The 22,944-nt window shown below is 41.9% G+C and overlaps 1 protein-coding gene across 4 annotated transcripts in view; it reads left to right on the top strand.

The window, feature by feature from the left end:
* ABCA1 (ATP binding cassette subfamily A member 1) overlaps positions 1–22,944 on the top strand; it is an 89,332-nt gene that overhangs the window by 21,292 nt on the left and 45,096 nt on the right. For all 4 annotated transcript variants that reach the window (XM_058828229.1, XM_058828230.1, XM_058828227.1 and 1 more), the window contains 3 exons: positions 3,225–3,366; positions 4,246–4,367; positions 22,544–22,665. In XM_058828229.1, the coding sequence (XP_058684212.1) occupies positions 3,225–3,366; positions 4,246–4,367; positions 22,544–22,665 (386 nt within the window). The remainder of the gene's footprint in view (positions 1–3,224; positions 3,367–4,245; positions 4,368–22,543; positions 22,666–22,944) is intronic.

The raw sequence follows: 22,944 nt of genomic DNA, 5'->3' as shown, positions 1-22,944 counted from the left end.
AAGATGCAAAGAGCAGTGGTTCCCTACTCCAGACAGAAATCTGCAGAAGGGCTTCCTAGCTCCTTTGCTTCCACCTTGGGAACTGCAGTTAATTGATGATGTTGATCCAGGACTGTACGTTGCTGCTCTTTTTCTTGCTGTTTCTCACTTTGCATTTATATTACCTGAGAATTTGCTGTACAACTCTGACATATCTGTAAAACCTGAACACAGCCCCAGTTTTATTTTTCTTTTTTGATCTGTGTGTGACTTAGCATAAAAGAATGCAGTGTTCCGATCTCTAAGAAAGCAATCTTGTTTCCAGGTAGTAAAGTTCATTAATGTATCACATTAAAGAGCACGAGAGCAATTCCATTCCTTCAAAGGATTACAGTGTCAGCTCTGCATTTAGTAGATTCGGCAGTCATACACTGCTGACAAAAAGCAATTTTACTTTTCTCTATGCACCCTAAATGGGTTCATTTCTTCTTTTCTTTCAAAGGAAGCTTGTTCTTTATAAATGACTATTTATAGGCCTCTTTGGTTGCCATTTGATTTAGGAAACATGACTTGTTTATTAGCATCATGATATTGTTTTACTGTGTTTGGTGACAGCTTCATACTGCAATTAACTGATTGTGGAAGAGCTCTTTGTTTATCTTTCCTTAGCCTGATTACTGCAAGGTAAGGTTTAAGGGTCAGCAAAACATGTTTCTGAAGGGCCCTCTGAAGTGTTTCTCTCTTAAAATAAGGAAAAAACTCCCTTTTACAGCACTTATCCTGTCTTTGCAATGGCTGGGGTATTTTGTGCTGTTTGCTGGGTGTTCAAGATGGTGTCTTCTAAAGCTGAGGTGTTAGTGTTTGCAGTTTCCCATTACACTTTGGACTCTGCTGATCCCATTTACTGCCTAACTCGCATTTTTCAGCACTTGACAGCATAGTCAAAGCTTCTCTGAGTTAAATCTCATACTTTACATAGAATTTGAACTGCCTCTTCTGACTGAACGTTACGGTGACATTAGGAGAGATACCTGTAATATAGACATGAAGCTAAAGAGAAGCAATAAGCACTCTACTCAGCTTTTATAAATAACTAGCAACCTCAGTAGTAATTAATTTCAGGTATGGCAGGCCTGTATATAAAATCATAGATAGCAAGAGCTGTGATTTTGTAGAACTGCTTGGCTTGATCTTGCTAGTCAGTAGCTTTCCTGTAAAATGTTTGCTCTGGCATCATGGTGTCATAAGCATAGTTTTGAATCTTTCACCTGCAATCTTTTTCCCTTCACGTTTTTGTTGACTGTTATTGCTTTGTCCACCTTCTTACATTGTCCTCAGCAGTTATAGAGCGCAGGGCATCTGGTAACTTTTAATTCACTTCTATGGCTAATTCCTCTTATTTTTTTGAAGAGCTTCTGTGAATAGGTTTCTAAACTGTGTTGCCTGGATTGATTTCACTGAATGTTTGTTTATGCTGACAGATGTGAATGTCTTGTGAAGTGAAGCAGTTTTTGCTGAACTGTGAGTAGAGATAGAAAGAAAGCTTTTGGGTTGATGGTGAACTCTTTGGCAACCCTGTGGATGTCTTAAGGGAAGTAGGATTGTTATCTGTAGTGGCAGTATTATATGCTGTTATGAAATCACCGGTAGGTAATGCCTGGTGATAGCAGTACCAGAGCTGTGTGCAAGTGCTCTGTAGCCTCCACATAGCTTCAGTATTTGAATGGTAGTCTTTTTCAACAAGTAAAATTTTCAGTTGTCTTTCTCTGTTTGAGAAAAAACTAGGATTAGACTGCTGTCAGGGTTTCTTGTTTCTAGTAGCTTGGCTTAGCGTGAGGAAGTTTTCTCTTAAAACATGAAAGAACAATTAACTTTGAAGTGATAGTTATGTGGCTTTTACCAGACCAGTCAGAGAAGGCATACTAGATTGCTATTGGGCCAGAGTACTGTCTTGTGTTGTGTAGAACTTTTCTTTTCCTGTGGTCCTTGAAGGTATTCAAAATGCACTTTTTTTGGCAGTGGGAGGGAGAGAATCTAACAAAAAATAACTAATCTCTTCTGCAAAGCTAAATGTTTGCAGCAATGTAATTGAAAATTATGTGCACTGTTCTGTGTATCTCATCTGATTTAAAACCAACAGATTACTGCTTTACTCTTGGAGAAACTGGTGTTAAACACATCACTGTGTGTAAAAAGTTACCATAAACTCTTGTGTGCCGTTCCTCTTTCTACATTGCTCTGAACATTTTCTTGGCGTTACTTAGAATGTAAAATGAAAGGGATGGAGGACAGAGAAGGTGATTCTCTGGGACATCTTACAAGAAGAATCTGAAAGTCTTAGCATTTTTCTTCTTTCTGCCTCCCCACCTTCTCCCCAAGCCCCTCAGCCCAGGGGAACAAAAAAACAAAATGAAACAAAAGTCAGACAGATCAGGTAAATAACTCTTCTATTTTAAACAGCGAACTAGGAGCAAGACTTCCCTGAGCACTGGAAACAATGAAACTTCTTTTCCTTAACCTTTCTCTTGCACAGAGTCCTTGGCTTTCTCCAGGGAGGGCTGGTAAGATTCCCATCTTCCTCCAGCCACCCATATTAATCAGCATTGCTGTGATTTAAGAACTTTGATACTACTCCTTTCTTGGGCTTTGGTACTTCCATTGGGATTGTGGAGCAACTCAGGGAGCCAGCCCCCTGAGTGATTGCAGACATGCTGGGAGGACAAGGCGGGCACCAGAGGAGAGGGTGGGCATCTGATCCTCAAAGTCTTGAACTTTGAGATACTGATGAAGGGGCGTAACCTTCCTCCAGTGTAGTGTAATGGTGTAAGGGTGAGGAAGCAAGCTCATTGGAAAAAGCAGCCTCACAGCTTATGTAAGGTGCAGGATTATTCAAGGGAGGCCTTTCTTCCCCAGTTGTTGTGGGGCACGGGATTCATAAGTATACAAGTGGCATACTGGTGGAGGTCTGCTATGAGTAGTTTGTTACTGCTTTCTTCTTAAACAGGATGTAAACTCTGGCCTACAACTTCACTAGTTCTTTAGTGGAAAGGTTTAGACTTCAGCAAAAAGATTTGAATGACCAGCATAGAGAGTCCTTCTTAGTGCTGGCTTAGTGTTCTGCTCTTTCATAAGCACTTGGGGGCAATAACTAGTGCAGGACTAGCACTGTGCTCTTGAAATACAATGTTGTGTAGTAGAGGCTTGTATCATGTGTTTGTCTCCTAACTCCTGTGTTTCTGTTCTAGGTCACTTTCCAAATAAAGCTATGCCTTCAGCAGGAACCTTGCCGTGGATACAGGGAATCATCTGCAATGCCAACAACCCATGTTTCCGCTACCCAACTCCTGGGGAATCCCCTGGTATTGTTGGAAACTTCAATGCCTCCATGTGAGTCTCTATACTTTTGCCTCATCTGTGTTCTTGGAGAAGCATGGGGGAAAGGGATATATGAAAGTCACCTACCAGTTGTGAAATCTTACACTACATAAGGGTTTTGCAGTTTCACCACCTCTGATGTACCAGATTCTTCAGTTACCAAGTTCATAGGGGCCAGCAGACGGGTGGTAGGTGTGCAGGATTCCAAAGTTCAAGCATCTGAACCTTTTGGTGAATGAAAAGCTTTGCTTGAGTAAGGACTGTGTCCGTTCTCTTACCTGGGCTCAGAATTTGACCCATAAAAAGTAAGGCTTTTTAAGATGCTCGTTTTTCAGAGCGTCTTCTTCCCTGGTTAATGAACCTCTGAACAGCACAGACTGGGAAGCAATTGAACAGGTTTAGGGAATACTCCCTGACATTTATTGCTTATTACTGCCTAACATGATGCAGGGAGCACAGTTTATGGCCAGCTTTTCTATACCTTACCTTACTTTCTACATTAATGGTGTCAGGAAAGATAGACTGAAAGCAGAGTAGAGTACAATGTGTCTGCAACCCAGAGAAGCATTTGAAAGGAGCAGGGATATTCTTAAATTACTGTGCTTCTAAGAAGCAGCAGTTTATAGGCAGCAGGAAGCCCTCTCCATCCTGGTCCTAAAAAGGCCTTCAAATGCATGATGTTCCCAGTGTAACTTAGATTGACCTTGTGTTAGCAGACATCTTTTATCAGGCTTCTTGGATTGTCACAGGGTAGTCATCGAGGAAAGAGTTTTTTGTGCTGGAGTGACATACCTAAAGGGTATTAAAGTTCAGAATTCGTATGTACAGCTGTATCTGTGGATGGTGGCTCATAGAGCTGATGACTGCTGGTTGTTTTTCTGTTTCCTGCAGTGTTTCCCGCCTGTTCTCGGATGCCAGGAGATTACTGTTGTACAGCCAACAGGATACGAGTATAAAGGATGTCCAGAAGGTCCTGGGAAAACTACGCAAATTGGGAAATTCCTCTGGCTTAGGTAACAACCTGATAGAAAGAGTCAATATCTGATATTTATTTCTGACCTGGTTAATTCCATGTGCGTGTAAATTTCAGGAATTCATGTGATTATAGCTTGCAGTTTATCAAACCTTTACCAATCCTGCAGAGATACCTTAAGCCTCCCTTGTGTCAGAGCTTTGTGTGCTCTTTAATTTTTTTGGTGGTAGAAAAAAAGGTGTGGTGTGTAATGCCAAGAATAGCAGCTGTTTTGGATGTGAAACTATAATCCTGGGTGTGCTGAAGTTAGTCAAAGTGCTTGTTTTCTCAAAGGAGTTGAAGTAGTGTATCTTTTTGAAAGCACTAGTTATTTTGATATTTTGTAAAGCAGTGAACACACTGTAGCTACAGTTTAAATAGTTTTCTACCCCCTGAGCTCCAGAGGGAAGTGCGCTGGAAGAATGCAGATAGGGAAAAGCTAATGTTGGCCTCCAGCTTACAATGTAAAGCTTGTTATTATCTGACAATAAAATATCCATTTTCCTTCTTGTGTTTAGTTTTAGAGTTTGGTTTTTTGGCTTTTTTTTTTTTCCTATGTGACTCTTTGGTGTAGTGCAGCTTTGATATTTTTCTGTCAGGATTTTGAATGGCAGGTACAAAGGAAAACTGTCTGGGGGGGCTTTCACAGCCCTATTTCCTATGAAAAATTAGAATCCTCCCATTTTTAGCTTGTGTGAGAAGATGGTGTGGCCTCCTGTCCTGTGCAGATGAACGAGTAACTAGTGTGAGATCACATGGGAAGCTTGCAGCAGAGCTGGGATGTGAAAGAGCTCTGTCCATTCTCAGGAAATGTGGCAGATCTCTTGCTGTTGCCAGGTCTCTCTGACGTGGAACCTTGTTTAAGTTTTCTGGCATATTCTTCCCTGAAAGATTATCTGTCTTGGCTGCTGTGTTAGTGTGGTATGTGTCTAGTGGAAGTGATGGAAAGAAACCATTTAGGAAGACATATGGCAGGGAAATAGAAAAAGGAGCACAGCCACTGAGGGTCTTCACCCACAGCCTTTATGCAGCATTTAGAGCTCTTTGGACATAGGTGGTATTTTAGTGTTTTGTGAAAATTGCCCTTGGTTTCACAACAGTAGTTCCTAGCTCTTATCATTTGAGGATGGCTCAGGCAGCCTGCAGGAGGAAAAATATCTGACGTAGTCTGATATGTTCTGAGCACACTTAAAGCGGAGATGATGTTTTCACATTATTTTCTGTGTTGCTCAGTACTTATTTTCTGTGTTGCTCCAAGTCACCTTGGAATAATCTGTATTAGTGACAGGTTGGCAGGTATGTGCTGAATGTATGTACAAACATGGACTGTGCAAGGTTTTAGTCTTGGATATTTAATCCCCCTCTCTCTTCTTCAGGGCTGTGCAGAATTCTGATGTGATCAGATCTGCATATAATATTGTGGACTACTGACTCTGACCGTTAGTTGATATTTGTTATAAAGTTATAAAGCTCCTCCTTGCTGAGGAGCTCAGTATCCGTACCACCAGGCCTCCTCTCTTTTTATTCAGAGAACTGGTGAGTGACAGCCTCATGCTTTTACCTAAATCTGCAGCAGCTTCAGAGGGGATAGGATGCAGAGTGGACCCTTTGTTCAGAGATGGACACACAATGAACACAGCCAAAATGAGTTAAGATTACTATTTCCCAAGGAGAAGTTGAATACTGTTTTCATGGATATCTTCAATTGTTTGATTTGATTTGCTGAGAACAAGCTTTCTCCATCAGAATGACAAATATCGTTGTTACTGGTTTTACACTTCTAGTAGTAGTATTTTACTCTTCAGTAGTACTACTTTTACATTTGTTTTGGCAAGTTAACTCTTTCAAAGAGAGTAGATCCTGGTGTGGTGTTTTGTATTGAGACATGCAGTGAATGTCAGACATGGACATTTACAAGAACACTATCAAAGCCATAAGTTGAAGCTCTTGCTGCTGGGAAGATCTGAGGGGAGAATTGATTCCAAGAAGAGCTTTGCATATGGAGTACTCTACAAATTGAGAGTCAGAAGGCTCATGTTTCTGTCTGCTGTATGTCTGCTGTAAAGACTAGTGGACTGACTGCAAAAACAAGCCTCAGACTCAGTCATCACAGATTATATTTCAAATGTGTAATCAAAAAATCAAGCCTCTATGTCATTAGAATGACAGAATGTCCATTGTTGGTAAGGCTTTTGGAGAACAAAGCCCATTTGTCTTTCTCATGCTCATTTACAAAGCTATCCAGCTTGGTGGACCCTGCTGCCCACTCCTTGGATGTGTGATTCATGCTCATGCATGAAACAGCATCCTTTAATCTTAGAAGCACTTATGTATTTATACTTAGTAGTGCTTAGATTCCTGTGCAAGGAAGGTCAACTCTCAGTTGATGTTGACGATAAGGTGTGAGAGATGCAACTCCTCTTTACTCTGGGGCATTTCCTCCAGTGACTCTGGGAACCTAAGGACGCAGTAGGAGTGAATGTCAGACGTAAGTGCACCACCTGGCCTGAAAGCACTGTCTTTCTTTGTACATGTGTTTTCCCCAGTAGCAGAAAGGCTAATTATTAATAAGCTAAAAATTGAAAACTTTTAATATCCTGTATGTTTTAACTCTGGCTTGGGCCTGAAGCCATGTGAATTGGTCCTGCAGATGGGTGCAACTTTGCAGCTCCCACAGTGGGACAGACTATGCTCCTTGGTGTGTGACATGGGTTCTGTTGGAGTGTCTGCAGTTCCCTTCTCCCTTCACACTCTTTACACTACTCCCTGATGATTTGCAGGGAGTTCATCTTTCATTGTTAGCATGAAATTGGAGCTAATGCTAGTCAAGAGTGCATTCATGTCTGTATATGGCTTCTGATGTCTGAATCTGTTCAGAAAGCATTTCCCAAAATCCTTTCACTTGAACCTTCTAAAACAGCCCTCACAAACTAATGTTCAAGGGGTGACTCTTAGTCATCTGATCTGAACCTAGGCATGAGCTGAACCTTGGGGATGAGGGACTTATGTAAGATGGCAGATTGCTCATGTTGTTTGCACAGGTATGTGCAAGTCAGTGTCTTTGTTAAAGACAAGGTAGGACATAAAGGTTTTATTCAGGCCACACTATTCACTCTTTCCAACAAGCTTTGTATCTTAGGCACTTATTGATAAGGTGGGAGATAATTCTTCATAACAGGGCTGTTTGTGCAGGGGTTTGAGGAGGAGCAGCAGAGAAGAGCTCATTGTTGGAGAGGAAGGTGTTATCAGTAGGGACCAGTCCCATGTTACTTCATGTAGCACCTTTTTTGGCCAGGATGCCAGGATAAAGTGCTAAGTGGTGGTGTAAGGGAGTTCAGCACATGCAGCTGACACACTCTGTGGGCACTGCTGTTGTGTGGCCACTTCCAGCAAGCCCCAAGCAGAGAAATCTACGTGCAGGCACACACATACCATAACATAATCAATTTTGCCAGCAGGTGCCAGGTGCCCTCTCTGTTCCGCTTGTTACATCTCTGTCCAGTAATGTCACCAAGGTCTTTAACACTCATGATAAGGCAGAGTGCAAATCAGTACAAAGAGTCAAAGACCTTGGTGACGGCACTTTCAAGAGCATGACAAGGCTGCTGGGATTGCCAGATGCAGTGGGTTTGCACTGCTGCTTGCAGACACTGAATTTGCAGTTGGCCTCAGTGCTGTTTTTTCAGGTTGAGCGTTTGCAAGAAATAAGCTTTTCTTCTGTTTCAGAAGGTGGAGATACAGCTTGCTATTGCCTCTGAGGCACGCTTTCTTTATTTCTTCCTTCTCTCTATAAGACTCCCAACTACCTTGTTCTGCAGTGCCATGGGGTAATAAATTAACAGGTATCATTAAAGCCATCTTCTTTGGTTATTGCTAAAAGTTGCAGATATAAGCCAGCCTGGCTATGATTTATTCCATTGCTCTTAGTTTTCAGTGATCTCAAAGTCATGTTTCTATTTTTCCTGAAGCCAACCCAACTAAACAAGAATGGAGCAATGAAATAGATAGAGAGAAACAAATATCACCTGAGAAATTGCATCAGATCTCAGGCTATTATTCCACACGTGCCCTGCCTGCCCCAGTTGTTTGTTGGATTAGTATTGCTTGTGGTAGAAGAGACAAACATCAGCTGGGTAGCATTCTTTGCTGATGTTGCACTCTGCTGCACAGAGAGACGTTGAGACTGAAGGAGATTGCAGCCTCTCTGGTCAGTGCTATTGGTTCTTCTTTTATTTAACAGGTAAAGGATGGTAGAGGATTTGGGCTAGAGAACAGCCTTTGGAGAAGTTTTCTGGCGGCTTGTGTGTGATGACAGGGTGTTCAGGGCAACAGGATGTCATACATTATCTACTAGGTGACATTAAGGTAATGGCTAACTCCCTCTTCAGTGTCTTGTCCCTAACAAAATTGAACCCATACCCTCAAGCTAAACATTCAGATTGATTCTTATACCTGCCTACGCCTGCCTAATTAAATTAGTTTCCTCCCTGACTTCCTTTGGGAAGACTCCTAGCAAAAACCAGCCAGGCTAGAATGAAGACTAGCAAAAACCATATGTCCAGGTAGCCTTCACGCCCACAGACACCTGCAAACACCAACTGTGGCAGGGTAGCATTCCCATTGCTGCACATAATTATGCACCTGGATTCTTTGATAGTGTGCTCCACAGTGACATTCAGGTCCTTGCCTTTCCTTTAGGCCAGGGGAAAAGTGTTGCCAAAAATGCTGCCCTGCGGTATCAGTAGAGAGGTCTTGATTTATTGAGGTAGGTAGGAAGGCTAAATTACCTTTGTGTTTTCAGTACCAGTTACCTTGCACTAGCCCTCAGCAGAGCTCCCTAGGACATTCCTGGCTGCTACTGCCTCCCAGCCCAAAGCAGGAACTCCTCCAGGAAGGGGAGTCTGGGACTATGTGGAAACCATGTGATTTCTGCTGTGGTCAGATGTAGCCTGTGTCAATGAGCAAGTGGAAGAAGTGGCCAATGCTGGGTACTCGGGTTGCACAAAGATTGTAATGTGTGCCTGTGCCATGTTGATTGGGTAGGAAATTTAGGTACACGTGGCAGTTTTCTCACATTTGCCAAATTAATTTTTTCTTCAAATCTCTGTGCTGCTGAACAGGCACAGACATGAAGGTCCTTAGAGTTTATTTTCTTAAGTAAATGGAAATTGTTTAGGCAACTGCAGATCTTCTAGAAATACATTTCCAGAACATTCTTGGAAGAGCTCTTTAAGTCTCTTACTACAGGTTGTAGACAAAGTCTCTATGTGAATCCAGTGGGTCTGTTATTCTTTCTGTCCTCAACTTAAACTAGGAGGCTGACAGTCAAGAGATAGGCTAAGGTAGAAAAGACTTCTTATGGCAGCGCTTGTCCCAGGTTTTGTATTGGGCAGTTAAATATGTAGTTTTAATTAGTTTGGTGGCATGATATTTGTGGAATTCAGAAAATAGCATCCTATAATTACAGTATAACTAGATAGGGAATTTATCACTTTCAATAGAGCATGCTTCTGCTTTCCTTATTATTTGGAAGCCAAGGATGTGATGAAACTAATAAAATTATCTTGATAGAGTTCAAGGCACAAAGGTCTGCCATGCTTTAAAATCTGTTTCCAGAAGAATCATTCTTGTTTTCCATGGGACTGTTCATGAACAGTTGTTACTATGTGACTTTGCTTAGAGGTTGAGATGAGTAAGCACATACAACATAATGTGTATTGCTGTACTCTGATTCTGTAGAACTGGGCTTTAGTGCCTTCTTTTGGTCTAAACTTCCTTTGTACTGTTGAAGACAGAAGTGTAGAATTAACTTATTCTGGGTAGATAAGTCTGGATGCGATAGAGCAAGACTGAAATCCCTTTGAATGGGGAATTGCAAAAACATAAGCAGTGTTAGCTTAAATCTGGCCTTGCTGTAGTGCATGAACTGTACTAGGTGACTGGAGCTTGAGCAGAACATTTTTTTGGGAATCCTGTCATAGAAGATTGTGAGAAACCTGTTTAAAAAAAACAAGGGAAACTGCAAGCTTGTCAGCAGAAGGCTACACTAGCAGTATGGTTACTTTAAAACCAGCTAACCTGATGGTTCCAGTTAGTGGTTTGACTGTGTGTAGGGGAGTCAACAGCACCCTTAAGTACAATTAGCAACAGAGCTATTCCAATAGATACTGAATTGCAATTTCTTGATTTTTTTCACCTTTATCTTTCTTAACTTGTACAGATAAAGACATAATGATAAAGAAAACAGGAATTGCTTACTGTGCTTGTCAGTAATGAGTATTAGCTTGCGCTGCAGAGGTAGGACCATCTTTTAAAGTTCTGTGTGTTTTCTTCAGCCTTGTCTGTCAGCACTGACTTTTATTTTAAACCAGCAAATAAAGTGAAGAGTGTTAAGTGAACAGTTAAACCTCTCACACTATTATTATCTCCCTCTTTGTATGTAGCCTTGTCAGTACAGCTTGTTAATGTCAGGACTATGTTGCCAAAACTTAGGCTTTTTTAGTTTCAATTTGCATTTATTTTCTGTTTTTCACTCTGGCAAATTCTGCAATTTGTTTCCATTTACTTCTTATCTGAGAATCTTAAGAAATCACCTGATTTGTGGAAGATTATGTGGGGTTTATTTAAGCTACAGTCTGAGGTTGGTTGAGACAGCAGGATAGAGACTTTCCACATTGAGCTTAGTGTTAGTTGTCCCATAGGAAATTTGTAACACTGTTATCTGATGAAAAGTTCAGCTTTCTCAGGGGATTTCCATGGGCCTGAGCTCTCATGAGAGTGGAGATTATGAAATTGCCCCATTTGGAAAAAGCCCTGTACACTTCTGTGTTTGATTGGTACTGAGGCCAGAGTGTCTAATTTGGGTCTGACCTCCCATATCTCTCAAGTTAATATTCAGCTTTAGAGCTGTCTCTAGTAATGATACATTTTATCTTCAGCATGCATTACAAACATTTATTACCTAATTTTTACAGCATTCCTGTGAGCTAAATAAATAAACATCTGCCCTCATTCTGAAACACAGTAGGATGTGGCAGTTTTCAATGCAGTCAGGATACAATAAAAGCTGACGGCATTTAAAAAATGTTGATGGTGAACCAAGTTCTTTTTTTACACAGGCAAGGAGACAGTGCATTGCTTGCCTGGTTTTTTGGAAAATCCATGGCAGTTCAATGTTTGGGCAGTCTTTAATGTTCTATTTTAGTATTTTTGGTCATAAGATAAGCGAATGTTAATACCAGGATCCTGACTAAAATGAAGAAAAATATTCTGCCACCTGTTGCTGAGTTTCTTTGCAGCTTCATTAAAATGTAACATCCTCCACTTCAAACCCTAGAGTTTTTTTGCTGTTGCTGTGAATTGTTTGAAATATGTTTGTAATTCACTTTATGGGTTTTATGCTTATATGTTCACATGTTTTGTTTTCAAAATTCTGGAAAAATCCATTGAATTAAATACAACGGCTGCAGAATTAAAAAAATAAGCATGTGCTTATGTATTTACTGAGTGTCAATAATTTACAGAGTTTGTTAAAACTGCATATTTCTTAGGCCTGTGCATCAGGAATCATCTGATAAAAATTTGGTGTAGCTCTGAAAATTTAGTAGAATGTACCTCTATTAGCTAAAGATCTTGCCCTAGCTTTTTTTTTTTTTTTTTTTTTTTTTTATGCTGACCTGGCAGCACTCTGTGTGCTATATGTGGGGGAGATTCATGCTGTTCTGTGACACACATCCTCTGTAAACAGCCAGAGTTTCCTTCCCTTTCTAACTTAGCTTTAGTTTTAAGAATGGTGCAATAAAAGACCCTTTAAAAGGATTTAAAATAAGACCCCTTTCCTGTGAGTTTTGGTGTTTTGTGGTGGGCTCCCCCCCCCACCCTGAACCTTTCTGTTCTTTTAAACATATTTTTAGAGTAACATACTACTTGAGGTAGTATTTAGATTAGTTTTTCTTGACATTGGCAGAAGGCTTATGTAAACACAGACAGAACTTAATAAAAATAAGCTCTTATATCTTTGGAGGTCTTTTTCCTTATAGTTCTCTATCTATTCTAACAAGTGCAGCTGAAACATAACTGGAGCATATTCACTCAGGTGACTGAGCACAGATACGTGCCAGAAGGAGATTTGCTGATGGGACAAAGACAGCTTACTGCAGAGATAGCAGTATCTGAAGTCTGAGTGCCTGTTCTGGATTGTGCCAGCCACCTCCTTAGAAAAGCAGAACTGCTGCCTACCCAGCAAAAAGCAACTTCAGAACAGTAGTGAGAAAAAACAAAAGTGGTTTTGACACTTGAGACATGATGTAAACATAGAAGTCCATTGTCCCAATAATTTTCATTGTAGCAAAGGCACAACTGTGTGATAACATGGTCAGCAACCATCACCAATGGTTTTACCCTGCTCTATTCACATGCTTCCTGCCTAGCAGGTGGGGAACAGGGTGCTGTAAAGCCAGAGAATGCAAATCAAGACAATGAAGTAGCCCTTTAAGACCATAAGTGTCCTCACCTATCTGGTCTTTTTCCTCATTTCTCATGTTATCTCTGCTGCTGCCTTAAAGTGCGAGGAACTTTACCAGTGTATTCACAGAAATCATGCATAACACCTCTCCAGCAATACTTACTCCATTTTCTTCAGGTAATTGCAGTGCTTTGTGACTTGGGTACACAGAATCAGGTTTCTAAAGTACCAGGAGGCAGTGCTCTTCTCTGTGCCTAGCAGTAATCCAGTCCTCTCTGTAAAAGAGTGGTGCAAATGCTCCACGGTGTATTGACAGTCTAATATGAAACCATCTGGAAGGATGAGCTCCTGAAACCACCAAGGCTGGGTCTGTTGGGACCATCCTGATGCAGTGTAGTATAGTGTCACACTTAGAACATGAGAGACATGATTTCTAGCCGAAACTTTGTGAATCTGGGCAATCATTACCTAGTAAGCGTCTGTTGTTCAGTCTTTACCAAAGATTGAGAAAGTTCTTAAATTATTTTGGAGTGGTATTGCTCAACAGTTGGATTTATAGTAGTGAGGGGCTTGAATGGTTGCAAAGGTTGCCCTAAGCAAGGTACAGAAAACATAATATTTTCTTTAGTGCTGAAGTTTGAGTTTTATTCTCTTCCATTGCACCTGAGACTCAAAAGCAAACCCAAACAACTATCCATAAGAATAACTTTGCAGTGACCAACTGCATTGAAGTGTAGGGAGCAATCATGGGACGTTGAAATAATTTAGATGCAGGTGTGTTTTCAGTGGTTAAACTAAGTGCAGTACAACAATTGGCTTATTGTTGTTAACCTTCAGCATTTTTTGGTTGGTTTTACTCTTTGTTCTGAAGGTGGCTTATACTGCAGTGTGCTAGATAAGGAGCATTAGGACTTGGCACTAAATTCAAAAGTGTCAGGTCTTGAACATAGAAAAAGTAAGTACTGTTATGATCTGCTGACTGCAGACTTGATATCTTGCTAAACTTTAGAATAAGTCAGATGTCAGTCAGGTTCCCCGAATTTGTGACAAGTAAGAGGAACAGGTAGCTGGCAGGATGAGCCTTCGCACCCAAGGGAGGGGTAGCTTCTTCTCTTCTCATCAGCCTTTCTGTGTAAGGAGGAGCAAATACAAGTGCAGGACAGTCGGGGTGCTTTGATCCTGGAAAGCTCTGCCTGCTGTTTTGCTTAAGCTTCATCCTTACCCATGCCAGTTTCATGGGAGCTCCTCAAGCTGGTGAGGTGGTGCTGTGATAATTTTCATGTAGGAAGATACTGCTACATTCATTCCACCTGCTTGTTTTGGGGGTTCAGAATGATTCTCATATAAGTGTCTCCTGGTTGCATTTGAACCAGCGGTCTCATGGATGCATGCTTACATAGCCACCTTACATGAACACTTCTGCTATTTGTAATGGTCATTTGATTAAAATGTCCAGCCCTGTTTTTTTCTGTGATTTGAAGAATTTCAGACAGACAGAGTCCTCCTTGGTCACAGCTTACTCCTTCAATTTCTGCTTAGCTCCATGCATTTTTAGTAGCATAGTGTCATTCCTTATGTGCTTGTGTTTGACATTAGAATCATGGTATGTGACTGGATGGGACCATGGCATTTGGTTTTCAGTCTCTCTGTTGTCTGGGTTTTTAAATGTATTTTACTTTCTGAGTTGATGTTTTCAAACATCTCAAACCTGTAAATTATCCGGAGCATAATATTCCTGGTGCAGTGAAAATCCAATCTTAACAGTACTATTACTTAAGTACTATTTTCTGCCTCTGTAGAAGAACCCATTTTGTAGAAGAACCCATCTTGCCCTGAGCTGGGTTTGACCTTTGGAGGGCCTTTTCCGTAGTTTATACCATCCCTGAGAGTGTTTGGTTTACCACTCCTGAAAATAATTTTCTTGTAATAAGGAAGTATTTTATATAGCCACATCTGTGGTCCATCATCTCTGTGACTGACAAGCCAGTTCAGAGGCTAAGAAATTTGAAGTTTGTCCATATTTTGTGAACATTAGCAGGAGAATTTTCAACCAGTTATAATGCTATGCAATTTGGAGCTCTGCTCAGGACTTGCTTCTTAAAGGAACAGAAGGACTATTCTTAAGGTGCTTCCTTTAAGTCTGCCTAAATTTTTTTTCACTGTTAGCGGTCTGCATAATTTCTGCTTTTTTCATTGGCAAGCTCTGTTTCACAGTTGTCTGTGGAGATAACAGAATTGGCCTTGAAACTGGGAAAGTCACAAAAATATCAGCTCTGAGGCATAGTGTGGGGCTTAGGGAGGTGGTTGGGTGTGCCCCTCTTTAGGCAGAAGCTGTGCAGGCTATGTTTGCTGGCAGGGCTGTGGTGACCAGCCTGAAGCTTTTGCCTCTGTGCCTTGTGTCTTGGCTTTCTGACGCAGCATCTTTCACTTGTCATGTGTGTCACGCAGAAAGAGGGCCCGATGGCTTTTGCAGCAAACAACTGCACAGAGGGATGTATTAGTTGTTGTGTTTGCTGCTGGCTTCCCAGCAGAAGTGGGATCTCAGCTTAATGGGCTCTGCATGCCTGAAGTCAGCATACCCCCAGTGAAGGCTAGCTGAGGAGTGGTTTGTATATGTGCATTAGTACATGCTGAGACCGGTGCTTTCTGACAGAGTAGTTGTGCTGGACTATATTTAAAGCTCTTCTAAGCAAAAATAATGATTTAGAGAGGAATGGAGGTGGTCCCAATGTCCCAGTCCCAAGATGAGAGGGAACACCTGTGCCTGTTGCACAGCATTTCCCTTTCTCTCAGGAGAGATGCTAGCTGCTGGAGATGGATGGCAGGCTGCCTCCTCTTTGCTCACATCACCGTTTGGCATGGCAGATATACCAAGATGATGGCCCCTGGTTAATGGGGCGTTCACTTTGGTATTATCTAGTGTCTGCAGAGGCAGCACTGTTTGATGTGTGATGGCTTTAGAGCAGAGAGCTGTAGCCTGCTGTAAGAACAGGTCAGGCCATGGCTGCAGAAGGAACAGCACTTTGTGAGCAAATTAGGCTTGTATTTTCACACTAGTCGATCCTGCACAGCAGGCCTGCTGAGCTGCTTGTTTTCTTGTAAGCAAATCAGGACATGGCTGTCCAACTTTTTCTGAGGAGAGTTTAGCTCTTGCTAGCATTAATAGGTACACAGGCAGCTCTGAGAGCTATTCTCACCTCACAGGGGGAAAGCTACCCTAGAGGAAAAGAATAATTACAACATAGTAGCTGCTAAAAAAGCCAAGACAAAAAACCTCAAAAAATATTACTTTATCATGCTTTTTGGATGTGTTGTCCAAGGTTAGGAGTATAATGAAGGCAGATGGAAACTTGTTGCCTTGCCCAGCACTAAAAAGTTTGCTTTTCACATTATCAGTCAGGGTCATTGGCTCAGTAAGGTACAGTGCAGTAGCATGGCTCACTATTAGGAGATTGCTCTTCCCTCTGAATGTTTGTCAGTTTACTCTGGATGGTCAAAAAATTACAGGTCATTCAGTCTTTGGTTCTGCTGTTGAAATTATTTGAGAGCCTGTTCTTATTTTTATGGGAAGTAGCTTCAGACATCTTTTGTCAATAAATCACAGTGATAGGTAATGAGAGTGAAAATCATTCCAGGTGTTCAAGTGCACCTGTCAGCTATTCAAGAGGAATACTTCCCAGATAATGAAAAATTAATACAAACTTCCAGTGTACAAGGTAATTCTGTGGCAGCTTTTGATTTTCCTGCTCTGGTCATCTCACCATGTGATTTCCTGGAAGACAGGTTTCTAGCTAGAACCTTTGTAGTGGTGCTACTAGTAATGTTCTCTGCAGCTGGAGCTTCTGTTCTTGGTCTCAGTTTCAGCTTCCGCATGGGCTTGTCTTGTCCAAATCTCCTGTTGCTGGAAGTATGATCAGTGAAGAAGCAGTGCCTTGGACAAAACAGGCCTGTGTGACCAGGGTGCCTTGTGACCTTGTTCTCAAGTCATGCCAGGGCACAGTTTTGCAGAGACTTGAGAGCCAGCTGTGCAGTCAGACTTCCTGTAGAAGTGCAGTTTTACCTGAATGGAGAACTGTGAATCTGAAGTCTTTGAATAGGGCCAAGTGCCTTGCTTGCTTGTTTGATATTCTTCCTTGCTTTGCTCCTACTGTTAATGGGTGGAGACAGGTGCTGAGCTGGGACACCTCTTCTCTATTTTAGTCTCCTTTGGGCACTTGTGGAACCTTGCTGATTCTAAAGAATGAAGCTAAAGTGTCTCATACCTCATCCTATCTCACTGTTTCATCTTGATGTGATGCCTTAGTTGCTGTTATAAAATGATTGGGTTGCCCTTTGGGCAGTCTCTGTGGTAAGAAATAAGGGTCAGAATTTAATTCCAGCTTCTGTGTTGCATTAATATTTGGCTGTGAGGAATACCAGCTTAGCCAAAGGCTAGCAAGTCTCCCCAACTGCAATGGATATAAAGGAAGTAGAACAATTGCTTTCACTCCTGCATGTTTAATCAGTAGAGAAAAATCTCCTGATGACAAAAAGCCACGTCTGTAGATCAGACACATTGCCCTGCTCTCCTCTTAGTTGCTACATTAAGGTAGGAAGCTCCTTCTCCCCTTTCCTTCATTTGTTTTTTATAGGGAGTTATGTGAAGCTGGGAAGTAGATCTGACTGTCACAGTGTTTTCATTGAGTTTGTTAGCTTTAAAGCGGCTGAAAACTGATAGAGCATAGATTATGAGCACAAACCCTTTGGGCAGAAACCCCACAAATTAATACGAGACCTGGTGAGCTTTGTACTCTGCAGTGGATTGAGATAACGTTGAATACCATTTGCATGCCTTTTATTTTTAGAATGCAGTGTTCAGTATATGAAAAACATAGCCACAATTTCCATGGGGTTCTGTTTTCCCACCCTGCTGTTTAATTTTAAAAGACATGGCACCATTAAGCTTCTGAAGGAAGGTATGAGACCTCCGTGCTTCTCAGTGAAGGAAGAAAGAATGGGAGAGAAGTTTGAGAAGAGTCTTGTGCTGTAACCTGCCCTTAGAAGCTTTTCTTTTTTTCACTTTTCTGTGGCTCTTCCAAGTACTGTTGGAAATTGTCACTGCTTACTATGGAACCTGTTAGGATTATACTTGTAGTAGGATCAGCAAATTAAAACTAATTCCCAGCCATGGCTTCTCTTGCACTTTGACCCACCTTTTGAGCTTGTGAAAGTAGCGGGATGTTTCTGGAATGAGGAAACTAAAACCCTGTGGCTTTTAGGCCACAGACACTTCCTTTGCTGCACAGTGTTCAGTTTTGGGCTGCATGGAACCAGAGAACCCCACATAGCACCGATTTGCTGTTTTTCTATAATGCATATTTTTATTTTGATGTTCATTTTAATCAGTAATATAGCAAGCACAGAGTTTTATTTTCATTAATTCATATGATTGTCTTGAGGTCTTCAAATACAATTTGGGTTTTGGGGGACTTTTTTTTTGTCAGGTTTGATCTTTTGTTCAGATTTGATTCTTAAGCAAGGACTGACTGGCCTACTACCATGCCCAGGCAGGAAGGTTCTGGACAAGGTTAGGTTGTCAGTGAAATGTAAATCTTAGGATGTAATACAGTGTTACAGTAGGAGATACTCTGCGATATGAAAATCCAAGTTTCTGGTTTCGGTGCCCAGAATGCTGCCCCCAAGGTTCATTTGAACTGTGTGGAAATGAAGGACAGCTGTGCTTTTTATGAAAACAATATTTGTGAACTGCTGCCATGTGCGATTGTCTAATCCTAGCTGGTGACTTCAGAGAGGAAGGGAAGTTTTGTGGTTAAGGCACAAGACCTCCAGGTCTGGGAGTTTTTGGTTGTGCTGGAAGCTTCCTCATGTGGCCATACAAAGGATTTTTCTCCCTGTCCCACATGGGATATGGACATCTCTTCTGCTTGTTTCATGTGGATGGGGGTGGTCTCCTGTTGCATTGCCATACTGTGCCCAAACTGGAACTAATTACAACAATGGCATTTTAGCCCTGCTGTTGGTTTTGGGGGTTATTTGCATGGTTTATAAGTAAAAGTCTCTGTTCTTAGCTGTTGCTCCCTTGATGTCAGGACTGAAAACACAAAAGTAGTCTGCCATGGGTAAAAGCTCTCTCAGTATTATTTCTGCTGACTATCCCATCACTGCATTGGCAAGATGGTTCACATCAGATTTGAGAGTCTTTGAGTGGGTTTGCTTAGTCTGACCTCAAGTTTGTCCCCACATTTGTGCCTAGGGCTTGACTTGCTTGCTGGGGCCTATGGCTTCAGCCAGGAGGCTGATCCTTGTGCTGGGGGTGAGGGAGCAGGGCTGCAGCTCACTTGGCTTTATGTTGAGGATGAAGGGGAGGGGCAAGAACAGGCTGCATGTCCATGTCAAAGTACACGGACAGATTTGTCTCCAGTTTGCTGCCTGGCATTGTTCTGTGCCCACCAGCTTGCCATGGCTGACTGTAACAATGTTCTTGGACACTCTCAAGCAAGAGAGGAGACGCGCAACTTATATCATGTTTGAGCTGACATTTTGTCTTGTGTATTTGAGTAACTTGATAGTGTGTCTAAATTTTTATAGCAGGAAAATATTGCTGTAGTAGGCCTGTGGTGGTAGAATGTGTTCTTCCACTCCAACTGTTTGCATTATTAAGTAACCTTGGTGTTAGCCTTCAGAAGGCTTTTCTGTTTCTTTTGCTTTCTATTTTTGGAGGGGTTTTTCTAAGTAACACTTTTATTTCATTAGGCCCTAGTGGGCAAGCAGTCATCTTGGATGGGAATGGCTGTTTTCAAGAGGAAACCTCTGTTAACTCTTGACTTTTTAAGGTACCCAGAGGAAGAATTTAGATGCATTGCAGTGTTCAGTTATTTCTGTGGTTTCATGTGCAGGCTGTTATGCGTGCTTCTGTGATTGAGAGGAATTGCATGAGACACTGACCCACGAGTCCTGGAAGTAGGGCCAGATGGGGTGGGGGAGCAAATGCATGGTACAGAAGGCTGGCTGTATGCTTAGGGCACTGCAGCTAGGACCGTGGAGCTGGGATTTGGTCCCTTGGTCTCAGAGAGCTTTCTCGTGGGTAGTGATCACAGCTTCATGATCAGCTGTCTGGAAGCCGAGCGCTGCCTTGTTCTACTTCCTTTATGATTTACTCCAAATGATGATGAAAACTCCTTCAGATGTTTATAGGAGTTCCTTGGAAGGCAGTATTGATTTTCAGTAAATTCTAGTGCTAAGCAAGTCTGAAAAAGCTTGGCATGACAGAAAAGGCAGGGGATGAATGCTCGGCTAATGCTGGGCTGGTTAATTACAGCTATGGAAGATAGTGACTCTTTGTGACTCCTCCTCATGATTACAGGGAGGTCAGCAGGAATCTCAGTGTAGTTCAGGTTGCATTCCTGCAATTGCCTATAGAATATCTCCCTGACCAAGAAAATCATGCCTCTATATGGCTGAAGACCTCCAAGCCAAACCCAGATAAAATAGACCAGCCAAACAAAAAAGCAACACATCACTAAGGAAACAGAAAAGTGGAAGAATTATTGCTTGGCTACCTTTTTTTTTTTCTTTCTTTTCATAAGGCAACTGGGCCTTTAAGAGAAGCTTGAAAATTATCTTAAGTAGGGGCAGATTCAATGAAAAAGCTTGCAAACATCTGATCTCTGCATGCCAGTGTGCCTTCAGTCAGCTACCCCTTTGTCCATCTGACTTTCTGAGCAGTTGATGATCTCACAAAAAAATAAACAAGCTGCAGAAGTGTTTAGGGAGTTTGGCACATGTAGGAAGTAACCAAGGAATCGGGGTGGGGGCAGTTTTTCCTCTGCTCGCGGTGAAGCAGGGTGATTTAGCCTCTACTGGAAAGAAAAGGACGGTTTTATGTTATTGCAGGAGCCAGGTCTTTTCCCAGACTTTCCCCAGGCAGGGAGTGGGGGTGATGGTGGATTTTGCTAGCAGGGTTCGAGTGGGGTGTTTGCAGGGTGTGCCCAAAACCAGCATATTCATGAGTGGTCCTGCTGCGTGGGAGAGAGGAGGGCGAGGGAGAAACTTCTGCCCTAGAGTAACCTCCGTGTTGCCTCAGCTGAGGCGGGTGATTTACTTTTTCGTGTGGAACAAAAAGGCAACGGGGAATTTGTAACTGGATATGTAGATGAAGGAGCAATGACCGTCAGTAACCCCGTGTACTTCATGCCTCAAGAGCAGAGCGCGTGGTTCCTCCCCTTGCCGGCTCCTCCGCCAGGATCTGGCTGGGAAGCTGAAGTGGCACCCGAGCCACCGTGTCACCCCCGGTGGCACCCCGAGTGCAGACTGTAATTTTTCCTGCTGGAACCCAGGCTAAGCCAAACCCACCCACTACAAAACCAAAGCCAGCCAACAAAAAAACCCCAAAACACCAAACCCAAAACCAAAAGAGGAACCAACCAAAAAACCCCAAGCCAAACCAAAAAAACCCTCCTGCATAAGAAGTGGGGAAAAGCGTTGTTACAGCTGTCCCCTATAGGAGAGGGAAGGCGCAAGCCCCTGGCTCTTCCATATCATTACTTTCTCTTTAGAGCTCATTGTTGTCCACTATTTGCTCTGGGTTGCAGCATCCTGTCTTCCTAAAGTAGAAAACACAACATGACACCTAGCTGATTGTCTTACCTCACTCTGGCAATCTTCACTCTGGTAAATCCTATAGGGACTTTGTTCTCTCACCTCCTCCTGGCATAGCTGCTTTGCTCATCACTTCTTGTTTAAGCATTGTGGAGATAGAATTGTCCTCTCTCTCAAAGAAAATAGCAACAATGAAAACCAATCCAAAGCTAAACACTGCTCCCCCCCTCAAAAAAACCCAGCCCAACCAACCAACAAAACAAAAACTACCAACCAAACAAAAAACCCCAAAAAACCCACCAAAAAAATCCCACACACAAAACCCAAGAAAACAACCCAAACAGCTCTCACAGTGTTATCTATGAGAGTCAGCTTCTGAAGATAGTTTTGTGGACTTCAATAGTGTGCTTGGATTATAATTTCCAGATGGTTCTTCTGCTGTGATGTAGGTACAAATTTGTTTTAAAGTCAGACAATGACTTTAAAAAGCTGAAACACTGATGGCTTGAGAAGGTGGAGCACGTGGGAAAGAAAATGGAAACAATGCTGCAAATGTATTTTTGGATTCCAAGTAGCTAAGATTGTTTCCTAGATATGCATGCAGTTCTGTGTCATACCTGTGTGTCTGCATGTGTCAGACTTTGAAATTTATGGTAGAGTACATCAGCTGTTAGCATAATTGACTAGAGGCTAGTAAATCCCTCAGTGGTCCATGCACCAGCTCAGTCCCATGTTCAGTAACAACACAGGGATTAAGTGCTAATGCTGTAGTAGGTTTCAGATTAGGATAGCAACTATTGTGCCTTGCTTCTGTGTATGTATGAGCAAATTGCCTTGAAGTAATGATGATAATGTCAGTTGGTTTTGAAGGTTGATTGCTTTTTCTGTTGTTGTTGGTTCAGAGGTTTTTGAGACCAAGATATTGTGGATTGACATTTCTGAAGCCTGCCAAGTTTCAGAGCACTTTACCAGCAGCTCGTCTTCCTTTTGCACTATAATTTGTGTAATTCCCTCTCCCCCATTTGTCAGCTTGACATTTCCTGTTCAGTGCTCTCACATGAATTTCCTTTCAGCTTTGCTATGACCAGAATTTTGCTTGTTTTGTCATTTTCCAGACTTCAAACTTCGGGATTTCCTGACTGACAATGAAACATTCTCTGACTTCCTCCATCATAATGTGTCCATGCCATCATCTGCAGTAGAGGAGCTACTGGATGCAGGGGTAAATCTCCAGCAGGTAAAGAGTACTTTCAACATCTCACATAATGCTTGTCTATTGTTTGTTTAGCTGTAGTGCCAAGATCCATGGTGCTGGACCCCTTTGTGCTAGGTGCTGTAGAAACACAGAGGAAAATGTATTTTCCTCTTCCCTCTTGCCCTCAATTTATTGTCTTATTTGATTTTAAGCTGTAAAAGGACACTGGGAACCCATGAACAAATGTTTCAACCTGCATAAGGAAATAGTATCCTCAGGCTAAACTGAATTTCTTCCTTTTTTTTTTTTGTTTGTTTGTTT

Source organism: Poecile atricapillus, chromosome Z, assembly GCF_030490865.1.
Source record: "Poecile atricapillus isolate bPoeAtr1 chromosome Z, bPoeAtr1.hap1, whole genome shotgun sequence".
Lineage (NCBI taxonomy): Eukaryota > Metazoa > Chordata > Aves > Passeriformes > Paridae > Poecile > Poecile atricapillus.
The sequence above is the reverse complement of the archived record's forward strand: the minus strand, read 5'-3'. Positions and strand labels throughout refer to the sequence as shown.